This window comes from Meles meles, chromosome 8 (genome assembly GCF_922984935.1).
Source record: "Meles meles chromosome 8, mMelMel3.1 paternal haplotype, whole genome shotgun sequence".
Taxonomy (NCBI): domain Eukaryota; kingdom Metazoa; phylum Chordata; class Mammalia; order Carnivora; family Mustelidae; genus Meles; species Meles meles.
The window spans coordinates 65,171,658-65,190,578 of NC_060073.1; the positions used below are offsets into that span (position 1 = coordinate 65,171,658).

The 18,921-nt window shown below is 42.2% G+C and overlaps 1 protein-coding gene across 1 annotated transcript in view; it reads right to left on the bottom strand.

The window, feature by feature from the left end:
* Positions 1–18,921, bottom strand: part of GAB2 (GRB2 associated binding protein 2) — a 191,843-nt gene that overhangs the window by 41,247 nt on the left and 131,675 nt on the right. The window contains exon 2 of the mRNA XM_046016903.1: positions 11,837–12,137. Within this exon, the coding sequence (XP_045872859.1) occupies positions 11,837–12,137 (301 nt within the window). The remainder of the gene's footprint in view (positions 1–11,836; positions 12,138–18,921) is intronic.

Consider the following 18,921-nt stretch of genomic DNA (forward strand, 5'->3'; position numbering starts at 1 on the left):
ATTAGAGACTGCAGGTAGGTTAACAGGCAAGTAACTTAAGAGCTGGAAAAGCAGGCAAAGTCCCAGGGCCAACCCTAGCTTACACATAACATTAGGGTGAGAACTAAGTGAAAGGGACATGAATCTCAGAGCTCCGACTTTATGCTGGGGGGCTGTGTGGGCCTGAACTTGAAGGAAGAGTTCCAAGGCCATGAGTATGGACACAGAGGCTGAGGATCACGTGGTCCTGACACCAGCATCACCTCTAGATCACGGTTTCCCAGACTCTTCCGTTTTAGGAATGAGTGAAAGCAGTGCCTCTTTGTGTATTTTTAAAAAACAACACATAGGGCTAACACTTTTTAATTATGTCGGATATGGAAAAACCGTTATTTACCATGATAGTCATTTCTCCCTCCCTCTCTCTCTCTCTCTCACACACACACACATGAATACTTGAACAGAAGTGTGCCCCCATGCAAAGAGAATCTCAGAATGAAGGGAAGTTTTAAACTCTGACTACATTTAGTTTTATGAAATTGACTACATCTTCCTCACGTTTTTCCTGTTTGCTGTAGGAGAATGATTTTCACAGCCCAGCGCTGATCTGCGTTCCCTCTTTTAAAAAATCTGCAGCAGACCAATATTTTCACCCCGTGTTCAGCCTTCCCCGGTTATTGCAGGAGAGGGGGAGGGCAGGCCCTCTGGGTCTGACTCCAGCTGGCAGCACCTCTCTCTCCCCTACACTCTTCCAGCTGGGTTCCCTCTCACCTGTCTCATATGTTACGTTCTACATGCAATACAGTTAACAAGCCATGCAAAGAAAAAAAAGGTTGAAAATTACCATGTTGGTCCTCAAACCTTAGTGTATAGTTGAAAAAATAGAGATCAACACACTGAATCAGTACCAAAGCTGAAATTTAAAACCAGGACTTCGATTCCCAGTTCAGATCCTAGAGAGAGATGACCATACCTACTGATTTTGTTAAGCTCAGAATCCTACCCAGAGCTGTACATAAGAGGATGTTTAATCAGAATCAAGATTTTCTGGGGCACCTGGGTGGCTCAGTGGGTTAAGCCTCTGCCTTCAGCTCAGGTCGTGATCTCAGGTCCTGGGATCGAGCCCCGCATCAGGCTCTCTGCTCAGCGGGGAGCCTGCTTCCCTCCCCTCCCCCCGCCTGCTGCTTTGCCTACCTGTGACTCACTCTCTCCCTCTCTCTCTGTCAAAAAAAAAAAAAGAATCAAGATTTCCCGAGGTCCAAGGTGACCTTACCCCTAAAGTCAAAGTCCTAATTCTACCTCTAGCGAAAAATTAGTTAGGCTGGGCTGTGGGATCTGGTCTGGGACCCACTCATCAATACTTTACCACCTGCCTTCTCAAGAGATATCAGAAGCTCTCAACGAACTAAAGAGGGGGGCATCTCAAGAGATGTTTGTGAGCTGGCAAGGCTTCTGGGGTTGAAGAGTCGGGATGAGACCCTCTCCCCTCTAGCAGTCTGTGCGTTTTGGCAGGTAACACTGGACTGAATCCAGGGTGGCAGCCTGGGTTGGTGAGGGGGGGTGTCTGATATAAAAGGGAAAGCAGGAAGAGGGATCAAGGCTTAGAAGGAGGACAAGAGGATTGGGTTTCTCCCTGTCGCCCTCTCCTCCACCAGAGGGATTTGGGCTTCTCTGTAGGCGAAGGCTGGAGCCTGCAGGGGTGTCTGTCGGGGAATTTATGGAGTTCATGTCCCAACTCAAAGCCTACTCTCGGGGTGACCAGACCCAGCTGTAGACAAAAGACAACAAACAAACAAAAGATTGAGGAGGAAGGCCTGATATTTCTGGGTGATTTAGAATAACATTTTTCTTTTAAAAAAGGCATGAGGATTTCAGATCTGGCTGGAAACTGGTCTGGATGTTTATTTTCCTCATTGTCTCAGTGGAAAAAAAGGGTGGGTGATTCAGACAGTAGCCTCCGCCTCTGGGCTGGGGCCCGGGTCAGTCTACACTCTGTTCTTTGCTCCTCAAGGGACTGCGTCAGTGTAGGGAGAAGCTGCATTTTACCTCCCACATTTGCTCTAAGCTTCCAATAAGGATGCCCTAGAGGAGATGAGCGATCTGAGCTCAGTTAAAAAAAACCCGAGAGCAAAAGGTAGGGGCGGGAACAAGGGAGGAGACAGTCCTCCCACAGATGAGAAGAGAGAAAGGGTGAGGTCTCTGAGAAAGGCCTGTTTCCTTCCCACCCTCCACCACTCCTGGCTCTACCACTCACCGTGTCTGGGGGAAAGGACCAAGGTCACCAGAAGGCATCTGGGTGGACTATGTGTCTCCACCACAGCCCTCCCTGCTGTCAGATTTCCAGAAGAAGGGGTCTGACCTTTAAGGCACCATTCCCTTCTAGAGAGGAAGGAGTTGTTTGAAGACACCATCCTCCCAATGCTGATGACATTCTACCACTAGGGACTGAAGATTTCCCAAAAGCATTCCTCTGGGTATCATTTGATCCCAGAGGCCACCCAGGACTTAAAACAATTCTGCTGTTGGGTTATTGGGGGAACTCATGGATTACTTGAAGTTTCAGTATTTACAAAATACCTAAAAGGTGGGGCAGCCTCACCTAAAACTGTCATAGAGAGAAGGTGGGGAAGAGATAAAGAACAGTTGGCTGGAACTCTGGGAAGTCCTCATTCTACAGAGTTAGACATGTGACTACTAGGAGACTCCCGCCAAGGAGCTCAGGAGAGGGAAGACACTAAAATAATACCAAGGGAACAGAGGAGGCTTTGGCTTCACTTCAAGAACTTCAAGAATTACTAACTATAGTCCCTGAGCTCTAATTCACAGCAGTTTGTTGGCCACTCTAAGATGGATCATGCTGAACGACAAGTGTTGGCAAGGACGTAGAGAAAAAGGAACCCTCTTATGCTGTGGGAGGGAACGCAAACTGGTGCCGCCACTGTGGAAAACAGTATGGAGGCTCCTCAGAAATTAAAAATAGAACCACCCTATGCTCCAGTAATTGCACTACTGCGTATTTAACCCCCCAAATACAAAAACAGTAATTCAAAGAGATACATGCACCCCCATGTTTACAGCAGGATTATTTATAATAGCCAGATTATGGAAGCAACCCAAGGGTGCATTGACTGATGAGGGATAAAGATGATGTGGGGTGTGTGTGTGTGTGTAAAATGAAATTATTCAGCCACAAGAAAGAATGAAATCTTGCCATTTTCAATGACATGGATAGAGCTAGAGAGCATAACACAGTCAGACAAAGACAAATACCATATGATTTCATTCATATGTGGGATTTAAGAAACACCACAAACAAACAAGGAAAAAGAGAAGAGAGAGAAACCAAAAGACAGACTCTTAACCATAAAGAACAAACCGATGGGGGAGCCTGGGTGGCTCAGTGGGTTAAGCCCCTGCTTTCGGCTCAGGTCATGATCTCAGGGTCCTGGGACCGAGCCCCGAGTCAGGCTCTCTGCTCATTGGGGGGGCCTGCTTCTCAGTCTCTCTGCCTGCCTCCCTGTCTGCTTGTGATCTCTCTGTCAAATGAATAAATAAAATCTTTAAAAAAAAAATAACATGGAGCATGCTACCTTGGTAATTTAGCCTCAAAGGTTAATATTAATGTATAGACAGCACTTTCCTTTCTAAATGGTCTGTTCTCGGTGTCTTAGAAACTTCCTGCTTTTCCCTCCAGCTGGCTATTTTGTGACCTACAAGCCACTGTGGTAAACAGGTCTGTGACGCAGGGCTGGGACTCATGAGGAGCTAGAGCACATGGTCCACGGATGGAGTTAGAGCCTTGGATTGGAGCCCTGGCAAACACTGCTTTCTGCACTGTTTACCCCTTAGTATCCTTACCTGAGCAAGAGGAATAATGTTGTAGCCCTGTCTCTTATTTTGTTTCTTTACACTCAAAGGAGACTGCATTAAGTGTTTTGTCATCTGTAAGTTCCTCTAAAAACACCAGACACTTAAATCATATCCTGTTCATCTTGACCTAGAGATATAAAAACCATCACCACCACAACCACTACAGGGAAAACAGTGAGCCAAGCAGTTAGCGCTCACGTTGTGCACCTCCATCTGTTTCTTACCTTCTTCCCAACAACGACAGGGAGCATCATCTCGACTTTAAAGATGATAAAACCCCAAAGAGGTAAAGATACTAATTGAGTACCATGGAGCAACGAAATCGCAGGCCTGGGACTCAAGTAGAGCCAGCGTGCCTTTCAGAGTCCCTGTGAGAGCAGCACAGTTACTGAATACATACAGGAGGGAGGGGACAAAGGGAAGAAGGAGTCCTCAGCTCAGAGGATTCAAAGGGGTGAGGGCTTCCAAACAGTGGATGACTCCTGAGTCCATGAATAATTCATCAAAGCTCTGTGCTGAGAGCTGGTTCTTTTTTGTGTGTGGTGCATCTGGTCAGGGACAGCTGCCTACCACGGGGCCACAAACGTGAGGACTTGGACCCGCCTGCTCATAAACACAGCTCAGAGACGCTTTCTGCTCCCTTACTCTGGGGACTGAAGGCTATTTTGATTCCCAGAGGAAGACAGGGCTCTGATTTTTGCTTGTGTGCTTGCGTGCACACCACCCCTCCCCCTCCCTCACAAACGCACACGAAACTCCACACATTTGATATGAAATCTTGATATTCTTGGAATTGCTTTTCCTTCCTGAGCATCGTCCCTAGTTTCCCTTAGGAAAGAGTTCTCTGTCAAGAGGTTGTTTCCTCCACCCTTATGCCAATAGTCAGACTCAGTTTCACTCCTGGTCTGTTCTGGAGCCTAGACATTTTTGGCTGGAACATGTGAGGAATCGAAGGGTGGCGGTAGACAGAAGCTGGGGGTGGCAAGAAGGCTTTAAAAGAGACTCCATCTGCCGTACAATCTCTTCCAGATGAAAGTGAAAAACAGAAGGCTTTTTTTTTTTTTTTTAAATGGGTCCCATCACAACTCTTACATAGAGAAAGAAAGAGGGTGTGTGTGCTTGAAGGAGGCTTCCCCAGGAAGAAATTTCTCCAGACCAAGGAGCAAGTGGGGATAGTGCACTGCACAGCTCCAGGGGATAGCTCTACACAGAATATAATGCAAGTACTCCTCTGGGGACTATCGAGGAGCTGTCAGGGGTCTGAGGTCTGTCTTGGTCAATCCAGAGAGAAGCAGATTCACTGGGCAAGAAGATAATTTTAGCTCTAGTCAACAAAAGGACACTGGGACTTTATCACAGGACCTGTTCCTATAATCCCAGAGTTGTGATTCGAACTCAGGCCTCCTTCACATCCAGCCTACAAGATCGCCAGGAGTGTGTGATGACTGGTTTAGAGCCCTAGCAGCTACTAAATTCTTGGAATATGTCAGCCGAAGAATGGGAGCCATCTTCGTTGATAAGAAGGTAAACCTGAGCAGCTGTAAGACCCCCCGTGGAGGGGATGAGAGAGCACTTCCGGTCCAACACTGTAGGGATCAAGGGGGCAAAACTGCCTGGGCTTGGTGCTGGCACAAGTTTGCATTCCCCGGAGGTCAGAGACAAAGCATGTATTATAATACAAAGTCAGACCTGGGTTAGAAGAGGCTCCTGGCTCTGTCATTTTCAAGCTATGTTTTTTGAGTCAAAACTGCTCCTACTGCAGAGGATTCCTATGAATTTTTAGTGAAAATTTATGCAGAGCTCCTACTTCACACAGAGTAGATGCTGAATATATAGCTCCCACTGTTTTCTTTTGTGACCACTGAGGGTTAGACATCAGTACATGGTGCTTTCCACATAAGGTGGCCGCTGACACAGACACCCGGGAGACTGGCTCGTTTTCAGGAAGCCACAGCACAAGCAGAGCGTGTTGTTTTCAGGAAGCCTCAGGGGCAAAGGATGGTGGGGAGCCCATGTGAACCTGTCAAAGCAGACATGAGGACAGAGAGCATGAGGACAGAGAGGAGCTGTCATCCTGGAGTGCTAGGCAGGGAAGAAGAAGCACTCAGTCTCCTTACTTGAAAAAAATGGGAGCATAGTTGATAAAAGTGATGAAATGAAATAAGCGAAAGTAGGTAGTTAAGTGTTAATTTCCTTCCTGCTTTGCCTCTAATCCTGACTCTCAGTTCAAAAAATCCCACTGATTTGGGTGATTAAGCTTAAATTCCTCATCTGAGGGTTTTATAGATATAATCCATTTTTAAGAAAGTCTCTAAATTAAAACATAACCCATTATATGTGGCTGAATCTTTTAACACACCAGATTCTCCTATGCGAGGGAAGAAAAGCCTACTGTCTCCCTTAGAAAGAATCCTAACTTTCTGTCACAGACAACTAATATCTTTGTTCTGGTAATGAAACCACCTGGCATCTAATAAAATAATCCCCTTTAAAAAAGTACTCAAAGGTTTAAGGCAATATATTTTTTACACCTGGCATCTAATAAAATAATCCCCTTTAAAAAAGTACTCAAAGGTTTAAGGCAATATATTTTTTACACCTGGCATCTAATAAAATAATTCCCTTAAAAAAAGAAGTCAAAGGTTCAAGGCAATATATTTTTTTAAAAGACAAAGCTGGTGAAAAAATACTGACTTGATTATTTGTCACGTGCCCTTAAGACCTTCCCTCCCTCCGTAAGCTGGTGGGGCACGGGCTGGGGTCCGGCCATGGTGATGCCTCTATCCCAGTACTCCCTGTTAGCGGTCTGTCCCTTCCGCTAGACTATGATCTCTGAGCACTGGAACCCACTGCTCATCTTTGTAGACTCAGGATTTGCAACAAGAACTGTCACAAAACAGGTGTTCCATAAAGGTTTGCTGGATGAATAACTGAAAAAAACAATGTATGAATGGGTGAATGCCTCTTCCTACCAAAGCAAGCAAGCCCAGATAGTGTGGTTCCACTCTTTGTATTTGAACTGTACTTAAATCCTATACAGTAAAATTAAGGATTCAGACATTAATTACTTTTTAAATATGTGATTAAAAATATATTTGCACCAAGAGTAATTTATTTTACATCTCAAGGATATTTCTTTCAGTCGGAACACCTCTAATCCCACAAGGAAATAATTTAATTAAAAGCAATTTGCCAGTGGTGGGTATTAAGGAGGGCACGTATTGCATGGAGCACTGGGTGTTACACACAGTGAATCATGTAACACTACATCAAAAACTATTGATGTATAGTGGCTAACATAATAAAAAAAATTATTAAAAAAATTAAAAAAGCAATTTGCTCATATTGATCAATGGAACAGAACAGAAAACCCAGAAATAAACCCACAATTAAATGGTCAATTAATCTTTGAAAAAGGAAGAAAGAATATGTAATGGGAAAAACACAATCTCTTCAACAAATGATACTGGGAAAAACTGGACAGTTACACGCAAAAAGAGTAAAACGGGACCACTTTCTCGCATCATCCACAAAAATAAACTCAAAATGAATTGCAGAACTAAATGTGAGACCTGAAACCATAAAAATCCTAGAACAGAACACAGGAAGTAATTTCTCTGACATTGGCTATAGCAACTTTTTTCTAGATATGTCTCTTAAGGTCAAGGGAAACAAAAGCAAAAATAAACTATTGGGATATCATGAAAATAAAATGCTTCTGCACAGCAAAGGACACAATTGAAAAAAAAAAACTAAACTAAAGGCAGACTCCTAATCGGGAGAAGATATTTGCAAATGGCATATCTGATAAAGGGCTAGTATCCACAATATATAAACAACTGATATAACTCAACACTTCAAAGCAATCCAGTAAAAGAATGGGCAGAAGACAGGAACAGATATTTCTCCAAAGAAGATATCCAGATGGCCAACATGAAAAGATGCTCAACGTCACTCATCGTCAGAGAAATGCAAATCAAAACCACAATGAGCTATCACTCCGCACCTGTCGGATGGGCAAAATAAAAAACACAAGAAACAACAAGTGTTGGTGAGGACATGGAGAAAAAGGAACACTCATGCACTTTTGGTGGTAATGCAAACTGGTGCATCTATGGTGGGAAATGGCATGAAGTTTCCTCAAAAAGTTAAAAATAGAACGACCCTAGGATCCAGTAATCACACTACTGGGTATTTACCGCCAAAATACAAAAACCCTAATACAAAGGGACACATGCACTCCTATGTTTATAGCAGCATTATTTACGATACCCAACTTATGGAAGGAGCCCAAGGGTCCATCAATAGATGAATGATGTGTATGTGTGTGTGTGTTTATGTGTATATATATATATATGAATATTGAATTATATATATACAGACTATAATTTCATATATAAAAATAAATATGAATATATTCATATATATTATAATGGAAGGAGATCTTGTCATTTGTAACAACATGGATGGATCTAGAGGGTATAACGCTAAGCGAAACAAGTCAGAGAAAGACAAATACCATATGCTTTCACTCATATACAGAATTTAAGAAACACATAAGCAAAAGAAAAAAAGAGACAAATCAAGAAACAGACTCTTAACTATAGAGAACAAACTGATGGTTACTAGAGGGGAGGTGAGTGGGGGATGGGTGAAACCGGTGATGGGGATTCAGGAGTGCACTTACGATGAGCACTGAGTAATGTATAGAATTGCTGGATCACTGTATTGTACACCTGAAATTTATGTAACACTGTATGTTAACTATACCGGAATTAAAATAAAAACTTAAAAGCAGTTTGCTTTCTGATTACTTCTTCCCCACCTCCCCAAGCATACCTGTTTTCTAAAAAGTTGAGGTATATTTTGGACCTCTCACATTTTTTTTTAAAGATTTTATTTATTTATTTGACAGACAGAGATCTAAGTAGCCAGAGAGGCAGGCAGAGAGAGAGGGAAGCAGGCTCCCTGTGGAGCAGAGAGCCTGATGTGGGGCTCCATCCCAGGACCCTGAGATCATGACCTGAGCTGAAGGCAGAGGCTTTAACCCACTGAGCCCACCAGGTGCGCTGGACCTCTCACATTTATGAAAGCTTTGAGACTGGGTTGGGGGAAGTAGTCTATGTTTTCCCCACCTTGTTCTTTTGATTCCTTTTTTATTCTTCCTCTCCTTGTTTGCTTGTTTGTTTTTTTCTTTTTTGCATGCAATGAGCTTTTTATTCCTTCATCAGGAACAAAATAAAGAGAAAAACAAAAAACCCATGAAGCTTATAAATGACAAAGATTTGGGGAAAACAGGAAATTCCATACAGGAAACAAAGATTATACCAAAGATTTTAAGGATAAAATGGGGACTCCTAATCCTTCTGCAAGGAAGAAGAAAATCACAGAATTCCTAGGACAGGACATCTAGCCCAGGCATAACAGACTACATAATTTAGAGAGCCTGGTGCAAAGTGAAAATGCAGCCCATTCAAAAATTAAGAACTTTGACACAAATAAATAGAAAGATATATCATGTTTATGGATTGGAAGAATTAACATTGTTAAAATGTCCACACTACCCAAAGCCACTTACAGATTCCCGGACATCTCAATCAAGATTCTAATGGCATTTTTTTACAATAATAGAAAAAACAATCCTAAAATTCATATGGAACTACAAAAGATTCCAAATAGCCAAAGCAATCCTGAGAAAGAAGAACAAATCTGGAAGCACCACACTTCTTGATTTCAAACTATATTACAAAGCTGCAGTAATCAAAACAGTATGGTATGACCTTTTTTTTTTTTTTGACTATGTTTTCATAAACAGACAGATAAAAATCAATGGAATACAACAGCCCCCATCATGTATGATCAACTAATATTTGACAAGGGAGCTAAGAATACTCAGTGGGGAAAAGATAGTAGATAGTGTCTTCAAAAATGATGCTGGGAAACCTGGGTAAAAAGAAAAGGAAACTGGATCCCATTCTTATACCACTCACAAAAACTAACGCAAACTGGATTAAAGATTTAAAGGTAACACCTGAAACCATCAAACTCCTAAAAGACAACATAGAAAAAAGATTCCTTGACACTGGTCTTGGCAATGAGTTTTTTTGAATATGACACCAAAAGCACAAACAAGAAAAACAAAACAAACAAATGGAACTACATTAAACTAAAAAGCTTCTGCACAGCAAAAGTAACAAGATGAAAAGGCAACCAAAGAAATGGAAGAAAATATGTAGTTTCAAACCACATATCTGATGAGGAGTTAATATCCAAAATATGTAAGGAATTCCCACAACTCAGTAGCAAAAACAAGAACAAATAACCCAATTAAAAAATGGTCATAGGATCTGAATAGACATTTTTTCCAGAGAAGATATTCATATGAATAAGTTACCTGAAAAGGTGCACAACATCATTAACCATCAGGGAAATGTAAATCAAACCAAAACCACAATGAGCAATGACCTCAAACCTATTGGCTATTATCAAAAAGATAAGAGGTAAGGGCTAGCAATCAGGCAGAGAAAAGGGAACCCTTGTGCACTGCTCACAGGAACGTAAACTGGTATAGTCAGTATGGAAAATGGTATGGAGGGTCCTCAAAAAATTAAAAATGGAACTATCATAGGATACAGCAATTCTTCTTTGGGTATTGATCTGTAGGAACTGCAATCATTACCTTGGAGAGAGAGCTACAGCTCCATGTCCTTTCCAGCATTACTTACAGTAGCCAAGATGTGCCAGCAACCTGGGTCCACTAATGCATGAATGGACAAAGAAAATTCTATAGATGTAATATCGCCCAGCCGTAAGGAATAAGCAAGGGTTCCTCACACCCTTGTCGCTCATGATGAAGCTATGAAAAGACACTCATGCCTACGTCCCACCCCAAGATTCCTAGCAAATTGATCTGGCACAGATCCTTCGCATCAACATTTTAGAAATTGTCCTCTTTAATTCTGTCGTGTGACCCACTTTAAGAACTACTGATTGAGGTTCTCCACCTGCCTCAGAAAAATTCTATTTCTCAGTCATCCCCAGGTTGGGGATGAGTCCAAACAAATATCAAAGAGCATTTGTGCAACTTAAAAACTCAGTTTAAAAAGTTGGGCTACCCAGAGCACCTGGGTGGCTCAGTCAGTCGAGTGTGGGACTCCTGGTTTTGGCTTGGGCCATGATCCTGGGGTCATGGGATCAAGTTCTGCGATGAACCCTGCATCAGTCCCGCGTCAAGCCCCATGTTGAGTCCCAAAGCCCCATGTTGGGTTCTGTGCTCGGAGGGGGATCTGCTTGGGGCTCTCTCTCCCTCTTCCTCTGCTCCTCTCTCCACTTACACTCCCCACACGCTCTCTCTCAAATAAATAAACCTTAAACAATACAAAGTTGGGCTACTCTTTTGTGAAAGTCAACAAAACCCAAACATATCTCAGTATTTCCGCCTTTTACCTGTCCCCTCCCACGTGAATATAAAAGAACACTGGATTCTGCATCAACGAGAATCACAGAGGATCCCAAACCAACAGACAAAACAACGGGGCAAGTGTAACTGCGCAGGACGGTCTGAAGCGGATGGGCTAGAGCAGACAGAGGTGGGCCCGAGCGGGAATCCCAGCGTGAGCTGCCCGATGGGCTGAGCGGCAGGTAAGAGCACAGAACACTAGGAAGCAGAGGGAAGGCGGGAAATGTGCAGGGCTGACAAAGGAGGTGGTGCTGAGGGACCTGAAGAAACACCCCAAAGTACCTTAACTTCATCATCACCTCAACACATTTCCGGTTCCCATCTGAATGTAATTAGGGCCAGGGGTTCCTCTGGTTTTCGGCCAAGCCCTTCACACTCTCAACTCTTTGTCATTTACTCCTCTGCAGAGAGGAGAGCTGCTGTCCTTGCTCAGGGAATCCGAAAGGCCTTCATCGTAGCCACAACAGCTAAGCCCCCTGCAGGAAGCACCTGGTCCCCTGGGAGAAAGGATCATTTTAGTCCTCCTACCTGTGCTCTCCTCAGCCTGATTGAAGCCACAGATCTGGCAAATGCTCTGGACCCACTTATTCATGTCCTCCTCCGTCTCGGCCACTAGATAAAAGGTGCGCTCGCTGGTCTTGATGTCAAACACAAAACTATCCTGAAGCTCCTTCTTGTTGAAGGTCAGGCCCGCATCCACCTGCTCACAGAAGTTCAGGTTGATGATCCTCAAGGGCTTCTTAGAGTGATCATTCTTGTAGTATTCCAGAACGTCTGGGTCACCGCTCATCCGACCACTCCGCAGGATAAACCAGCGTTTCTTCCAGGCCTGAATAGGAAGGAGGAGGAAGAGGGGAAAAAGTTATTAGTAATTTCAAAGCCTCTCACAGGTGTTCAGAGGGCACTAGGTTAAGGACGGGGACTGTTGCACCTGCAGGCTGGACGTGGCCCCACCTCTCTTTCATACTTCCCCAGAGTTTAAAAATTGCAGGATGATTTTAGAATGCATGTTAGTGCAACACTTTACTATGGAAACAGGGTCTTATCACTATGAAATGAGAGATGGCATTCCCATTTTTTAGATCAAGAAGTTAGATGGAGACTAAAACATTTCCAAGCAATTACTCCCTAGGTTAGAATACAGACTCAAATCCCTAGTACTTTTATTCAGGTGGAACTTGCAAAACCAAAGCATCTCGGTATATGGACAGGAACCCCACCAAGGCATGGTGAGTTGAAGAAATGTCACATGCAGGAAGGAGCAGAAAAACGAGTTCCCAGACTGTTATAACGTACATTGTGCTTTTTACCAAATGATGACGCCTTGGAAGAGTCACACAGAAAGCCTTCGAAAACTTTTTGGAAGCACAAAACTTCAGGACTGTTTTCGCTCTCTTGCTCACTGCGATGGCCCGAGTACATATGATCGGGCCTTGCACAGATGAAGCCCTCAACATGTACTACTGAATAAACTCCTTGTATCACGCCATACGATAGAATTTAACACTTGAATATATATTCTCTTACGCTGTCTTCAACATTCCATCTCTTTAACAAGACTGCGCCCTCTGTGAGCAGATACCATTACAAAGTGGTAAAAAGATGTTACGTGTAATGGCGCTCTGGGGCGAGTCTATGTTTAACCACTGACTTGCTTTGTGATCGGCAGGTTAAGTCACTTCCTGCTTTGGAGCTGGCTTCTGTGTAGAGTGAGAATCAACATCACCACTACCTGCTGTGGCCACCTGGCAGAGCCAGAGCCCTTGCTACGCAACCCTGACTCACGATAAATGCCAAGGACTGGATTACTGTATTGCAAGGGGGCCCCTAGGTCACCCCTAAATCCTACCACAGTTGCCAAGTCTGTGATTTTCTCTTGCTCTTTGGCAATAGTCTCTGAACTTCTCTCCTTTAAATCTCCAGCATGTTCACTCTTTTTGTTTCATAGAAAATACAAGCAATTAAGGGAATTTACACATGCTCCAGCACCAAATTGACCCACCAGCCTGCCTCTCCAGCAAAGTAGCCTGTTACTAGGGAGCACGCACAGTTCATCTGATCTAAAGCCAACCTCCTTCCATTTGTGCACCCCCTCTCACCTACAAGGGGACACCGCTGGATCATTCTCCCATTCTCTGGAATCACTGCATTTTCCCTTCCTACTAGGATCATTCCCATCAGGACATACTTCATCCTGGGAAAAAAAATTTAAAGCTTGACTTGATCCCACATGCCCCTCCAATTTTGGCCCAGTTTTCTGCTTCACTTTACACTAAAACTTTAAAAAGTTTTCTATACTGCTGGGTCTTTTGTTTTCTCTCTGACCATTCTTTTTTGGAAAGCTGTCTAATCAGGCTGCCCCACCCCTATCATTGACAGAACTCAAGAAAGGTCTCAAAGACTTGAAGGTGGCTAAGGCCACTTTTGGGTTTTACTTGCTCTCTCAGCAACACCTGATACTGGTTGTTCTGTCCTCTTTGAAGCACCTTTTTCCCTTGGCCTCAGAACTCACCCTCAAATCCCCTATTCTCCCTGAGCTCTCTTTTTCAGGCTCCAGTGCTGGTTCCTTCTCATCTCCTTGACTTCTAAATATTCGAATGCTCCCACACTCAATTCTCAGACTCCTTCTCTTCTCTCTCTACATCACAGCTTAACCATCTACTTGCTGCAACTCCCAAATGGGTCCCGCCAAGACCCATCTATTGAACTCCAGAGTCTTCTATCTAACTCTTCACTAATAGGCATCTTATACCCAATGTGCTCAAAACTCTTCATATCCTCCAAGCCCATTCTTCCTGCAATCTTTCCTGTCTCAGTTCATAGCAGTTTCCTCCTTCCAGGTGCTCAGACCAAAAATCTTGAAGTCATCACTGACTACTTTCACGTTCCACTTCTAATCCAACAACAAATCCTGTGGGTTCGAACAGCTCAAAATACAAGTACAATTTGGGCTCTTTGCACCTCCACTGTTACTCACTTGGTCTAGCCCACCATTTTGTGGTCTTCCTTTTTCCACCCTTTCATCCTGCAACTGAGGCTCAACATGGAAGTTGATATAAATCAAATCATGTCACTTCTCGGCACAAAATCCCCAAAAGCTTTCATCCCAGAGTAAAAACCAAAATCTGCAAAATGTCCAGTGGGTCTGACTTAACGGTCATCTTTCTCCCATTCTACATCTCTTAAACTATCTCCTGCTACTCTCTGCCTTGGCCATTCTGCTCTCACCACACTGGCCCCATACTTCTGCCTCAGGGTCTTTGCTCTAGGTGTTCCGTCTGCTGGAATACTCCTCCCCCAGACATCTTCCATTCAAGTCTCTATTCAAATGTTCTATTACTGGGTTTGTGTGTGGGGGCCATTCCTGATCACCCAACCCTAACACTCTCTTTCTCCTTTACTCTGCAATAGCAGTCTTACTACTTCTCATATCACCTAAAATACCACATTTTTTGAGTTTCTGTCTCTACCTCCCAAAATGCAAACACCAGGGCAAGGACTGGTTCTTTTTATTCCATGCTGCGTATTCAGTGTTTAGAATAGTGCCTGACATACAGCTGGCTATCAATGAATATGTATTGGATTAATTAACTGACTAATCATTTTTCTTACATGAATTCCTTACAGCATCTAGTAGGTTATAGGGATATAGCTGGTGCCTAATAAGCCTTAGACTGAAATGAAGAAAAGGTATAGACGGGATAGAGCTGAGGGAAATAAAAAAACAAGCACTATTTATTTAGTGACCTAAAATCTTGCCCAGGCCGTGCCAACAGAATTCTGTGTGTGCTCGTGTGTGTGTGTGCATGCAGCAGGTGCCTGCATATACAAGTGTGTGGGTAGCAAGGAGCATTTTTAAAATGTACTGTCAATAGTTTAGCTTGTGTTTCAGTTCATGTGTCCCCTTCAGTGCTTGTCTCTGAAGAAAGAGCTATCTCCAAATCGCTGGTGTGCAGGTGTGAGCATAAATACACACCGACACACCCTCTGAAACAAGAAAAAGGTGTCTGCTACAGATAACATCGGAGCCTGTCAGGTTCTGCTTCCAAGGAAGTGGTGCAGGCGGATAAATGACGGCCCATCAAGTGCTGATAAATTTATGACAGTGCAGGCAAGGCTGTCTGGTCTAGTCCCCAATTCACATCCCTCTTCTGCCACACCACTTTCTCTCCAAGTTGATGCACATTAAAAAAAAAAAAATCAAACAACTGAGAACCAAGTATAACCAACTCTGAAAAGTCTAGCTGCAATGACAACTTCTCTGATCCTCTCAGCTGAAGTAGACCTCTACTTCCTCTGAACCTTCCTATACTTTTTATGTACTTTTTATGACCTGTCATTTTTTGCAACATATTACAGATATTTTGGTATTTGTTGTTTCTTTCCAAGTAAATTACGAACAACATCTATTCTTCCATGAATTTTTATGGTAGGCATTTGCTATATGTTACTAAGAAAGGGTCCTTATTGCTGAAACTGTCTAATCTCTCTGGCCTCATTTATGCCTCCTTCCTTCCTTCTTTCCATTCATCCATTGAACAGGTATTTGTTTAGTGCTTACTATGATATAGGGATTATTCTAGGTGCTGAGGATACAGCAAAAATTCCTGATCTCATAGAACTCACTACAGGTTCTTAACAAATTACATATTATTCTCCAAATATGCCACATAATTGCATGACTTCATGTCTTTGCACAACCTACTGCATCTTCCTAGAATGACTTTCTCCTCACTTTGCCTATCTAGAACATCCCTATGTACCCTCAGGGCCAGCTTGTATCAGTACTGCTGGAAGGTCTTTACTAACTTCCCCAGGTAGAGCTGGTGCTCCTATCTTATATTCCCTTAATAACTTGTGCTTTCTTTGGCATTTCAACTGTTTATATACCTTCCTCTCCTTTAAGCTCTGAACATCTTTTTTTTTTTTTTTTTTTATTTATTTATTTGACAGAGAGAAATCACAACTAGGCAGAGAGGCAGGCAGAGAGAGAGGAGGAAGCAGGCTCCCTGTGGAGCAGAGAGCCCGATGTGGGGCTCGATCCCAGGACCCTGGGATCATGACCTGAGCCGAAGGCAGAGGCTTTAACCCACTGAGCCACCCAGGTGCCCCAAGCTCTGAACATCTTGATGCTAGGGTCCTATGTAGTCAAAAGTTACTTGGCAAAATGCTTGGCATATATGAGAACTCAGCAAAGATCTGCTGACTTTCTTCACTCTATAAATATATTAATTTATTCAAACTAATAAATGCAGTTTAAATATATAAATGTTCACAGAAGGAAGTAGGAAGGAGGACAGCAAGAGAATTACAGCAAAGAGATTTAGAAAGATAAAGGTGTACGTGGATTCTTTATGATGTGAGTTCTTTAGCATCTTGTTCCCTTCATTCTGTTAGGAACTCTGGTCATTAATAAATATTTATAAGGAAATCTGGGACCTTCAGCTTGAAAGTGTCCATGATACAGAAATGAAAAATCTACGGTTGGATGACTGACACATAAGGCAAGAAGAACATGAGAACATGAGTCCTCAATACGGTATTAAGAAGAAAGCTCTTTCAGGACTATCCTTTTACCTATATAAAATCTCTTACAAAAATTAAGCTAAAATGGATCATGGACTTGAATATAAAAGACAAAGAGAATACAGCAAGATATAAAAAGAATTATATAAGATAACCAAGTGGGGCTTGTCCCAAGGATGTAAAACTAATTCAATATTCAAAAATCAATCAGTGTAATCCACCAAGTTAACAGGCTAAAGAAAAACGACATGGTCATATCAATTGATGCAGAAAAAAGCATTTGACAAAATTTGACAACTATTCATAATAAAAACTCAGAAAAAGATGAAGGGGGGGAGCTTCCCTAGTTTGATAAAAAGCATCAACAAAAGATCAACACCAACATTATACTTCGCATTGAAAGACCTAATGCTTTTCCCCTAAAATCAGGAATAAGGCAGGGATGTCTGCTCACTCACAGCACTCTTACTCAACACATTGCTGAAAATTCTAGTCAGGGCAATAAAGAAATAGATATAAAAGGGGGCACCTGGGTGGCTCAGTGGGTTAAGTGTCTGCCTTCAGCTCAGGTCATGATCTCAGGGTCCTGGGATCGAGCCCCACATCGGGCTCTCTGCTCAGCAGAGAGCCTGCTTCCCCCTCTCTCTCCGTCCACCTCTCTGCCTACTTGTGATCTCTGTCTGTCTAATAAATAAATAAAATCTTTAAAAAAAAAAGAAATAGATATAAAAGGCATACAGATGAGAAAGGAAGAAAAAAATGACATAATTTTGCAATGACATAATTTTCCACATAGAAAATCCCAAGGAATTCAGAAAAAAATACTCAAAAAACTCCTGGAACTAATAAGTGAGCCCATCAAGGTCACACGAGACAAGATGAATATATAAAAATCAATTTGCTAATATATACCAAGAGTGAACACGTGGGGATAGAGAATAAAAATAAAATGCCATTCATAGCTTTTAAAAAATGAAATAGGTATAAATGTAACAAAATATGTACAGGGCATGTATGCTGATGGCTATACAATGCTGATGAAAGAAAAAAAAAAAAAACAAAACAAATGGAGAAGTGTACCATATTCACGGATTAGAAGACTCAGCATAGTACATCTCCCCAAACTGATGCTCAGATTGGACACAATTTCTATCAAAAACTCAGCAAGAGTTTTTATAGATGTAGACAAAATTACTCTAAAATGTGTATGGGAAGGCAAAGAAAGTGCAACAGCTAAAACAATTTTGAAAAGGAAGATAAAAGGGGGGTTGTTAATTCACTAGATTCCAAGAATTATTATATACCTTCAGTTCTCAAGACTATGTGGTGCTGGCAGGAGCACACACACAGAACAAAGGAACAGAACCCAGAAACAGCCCCACACAAATGTGTCCAACCGATTGCTGATGAAGATGAAAAAGCAATTCAGTGGAGGAAAGACAGTCTTTTCAATAAATAATGCTGAAGCAATTGTGTATCCATAAAAAGTGAATGGGCCTCAATTTAAATCTTACCTCTTATACAAGCACTAACTCAAAATGAATCATGGACTTAAATTTAAAACTATAAAACATTTAGGGAAAAAAACTGTGAAGGAAATCAGTCAGATCTAGAGCTAAGCAAGAGTTCTTAGACTTGACACCAAAAGCAGAATCCATAAAAGGACAAGCTTATAAATTAGATTTCAAAGATATGTAACACTTTTGCTCTGCAAAAGCCTTTGTTAAGAGGCCAAAAGACACATACACGCTGACAGTGAAGGGACGAAGAAAGATACTCCACGCAAATGGAAGTGAGAAAAAGAGCCAATATGTCATTATCAGATGAAAAAGACTTTAATATAAAGACTGTAATAAGGGACAAAGAAGAGCATTACATAATGATAAAGAGATCAATCCAAAAAGAAGATATAACAATTGAAAATATCTATGCACCCAATAGAGGAGCACCTAAACACATAAAGCCACCCGTAACAGACATAAAGAGAGAAACTGACAATAACACAATAATGGTAGGGGACTTTAACATCTGACTTCATCAATAAATAGATCATGTAGAGAGAAAATCAATAGAGAAACAATGCCTTT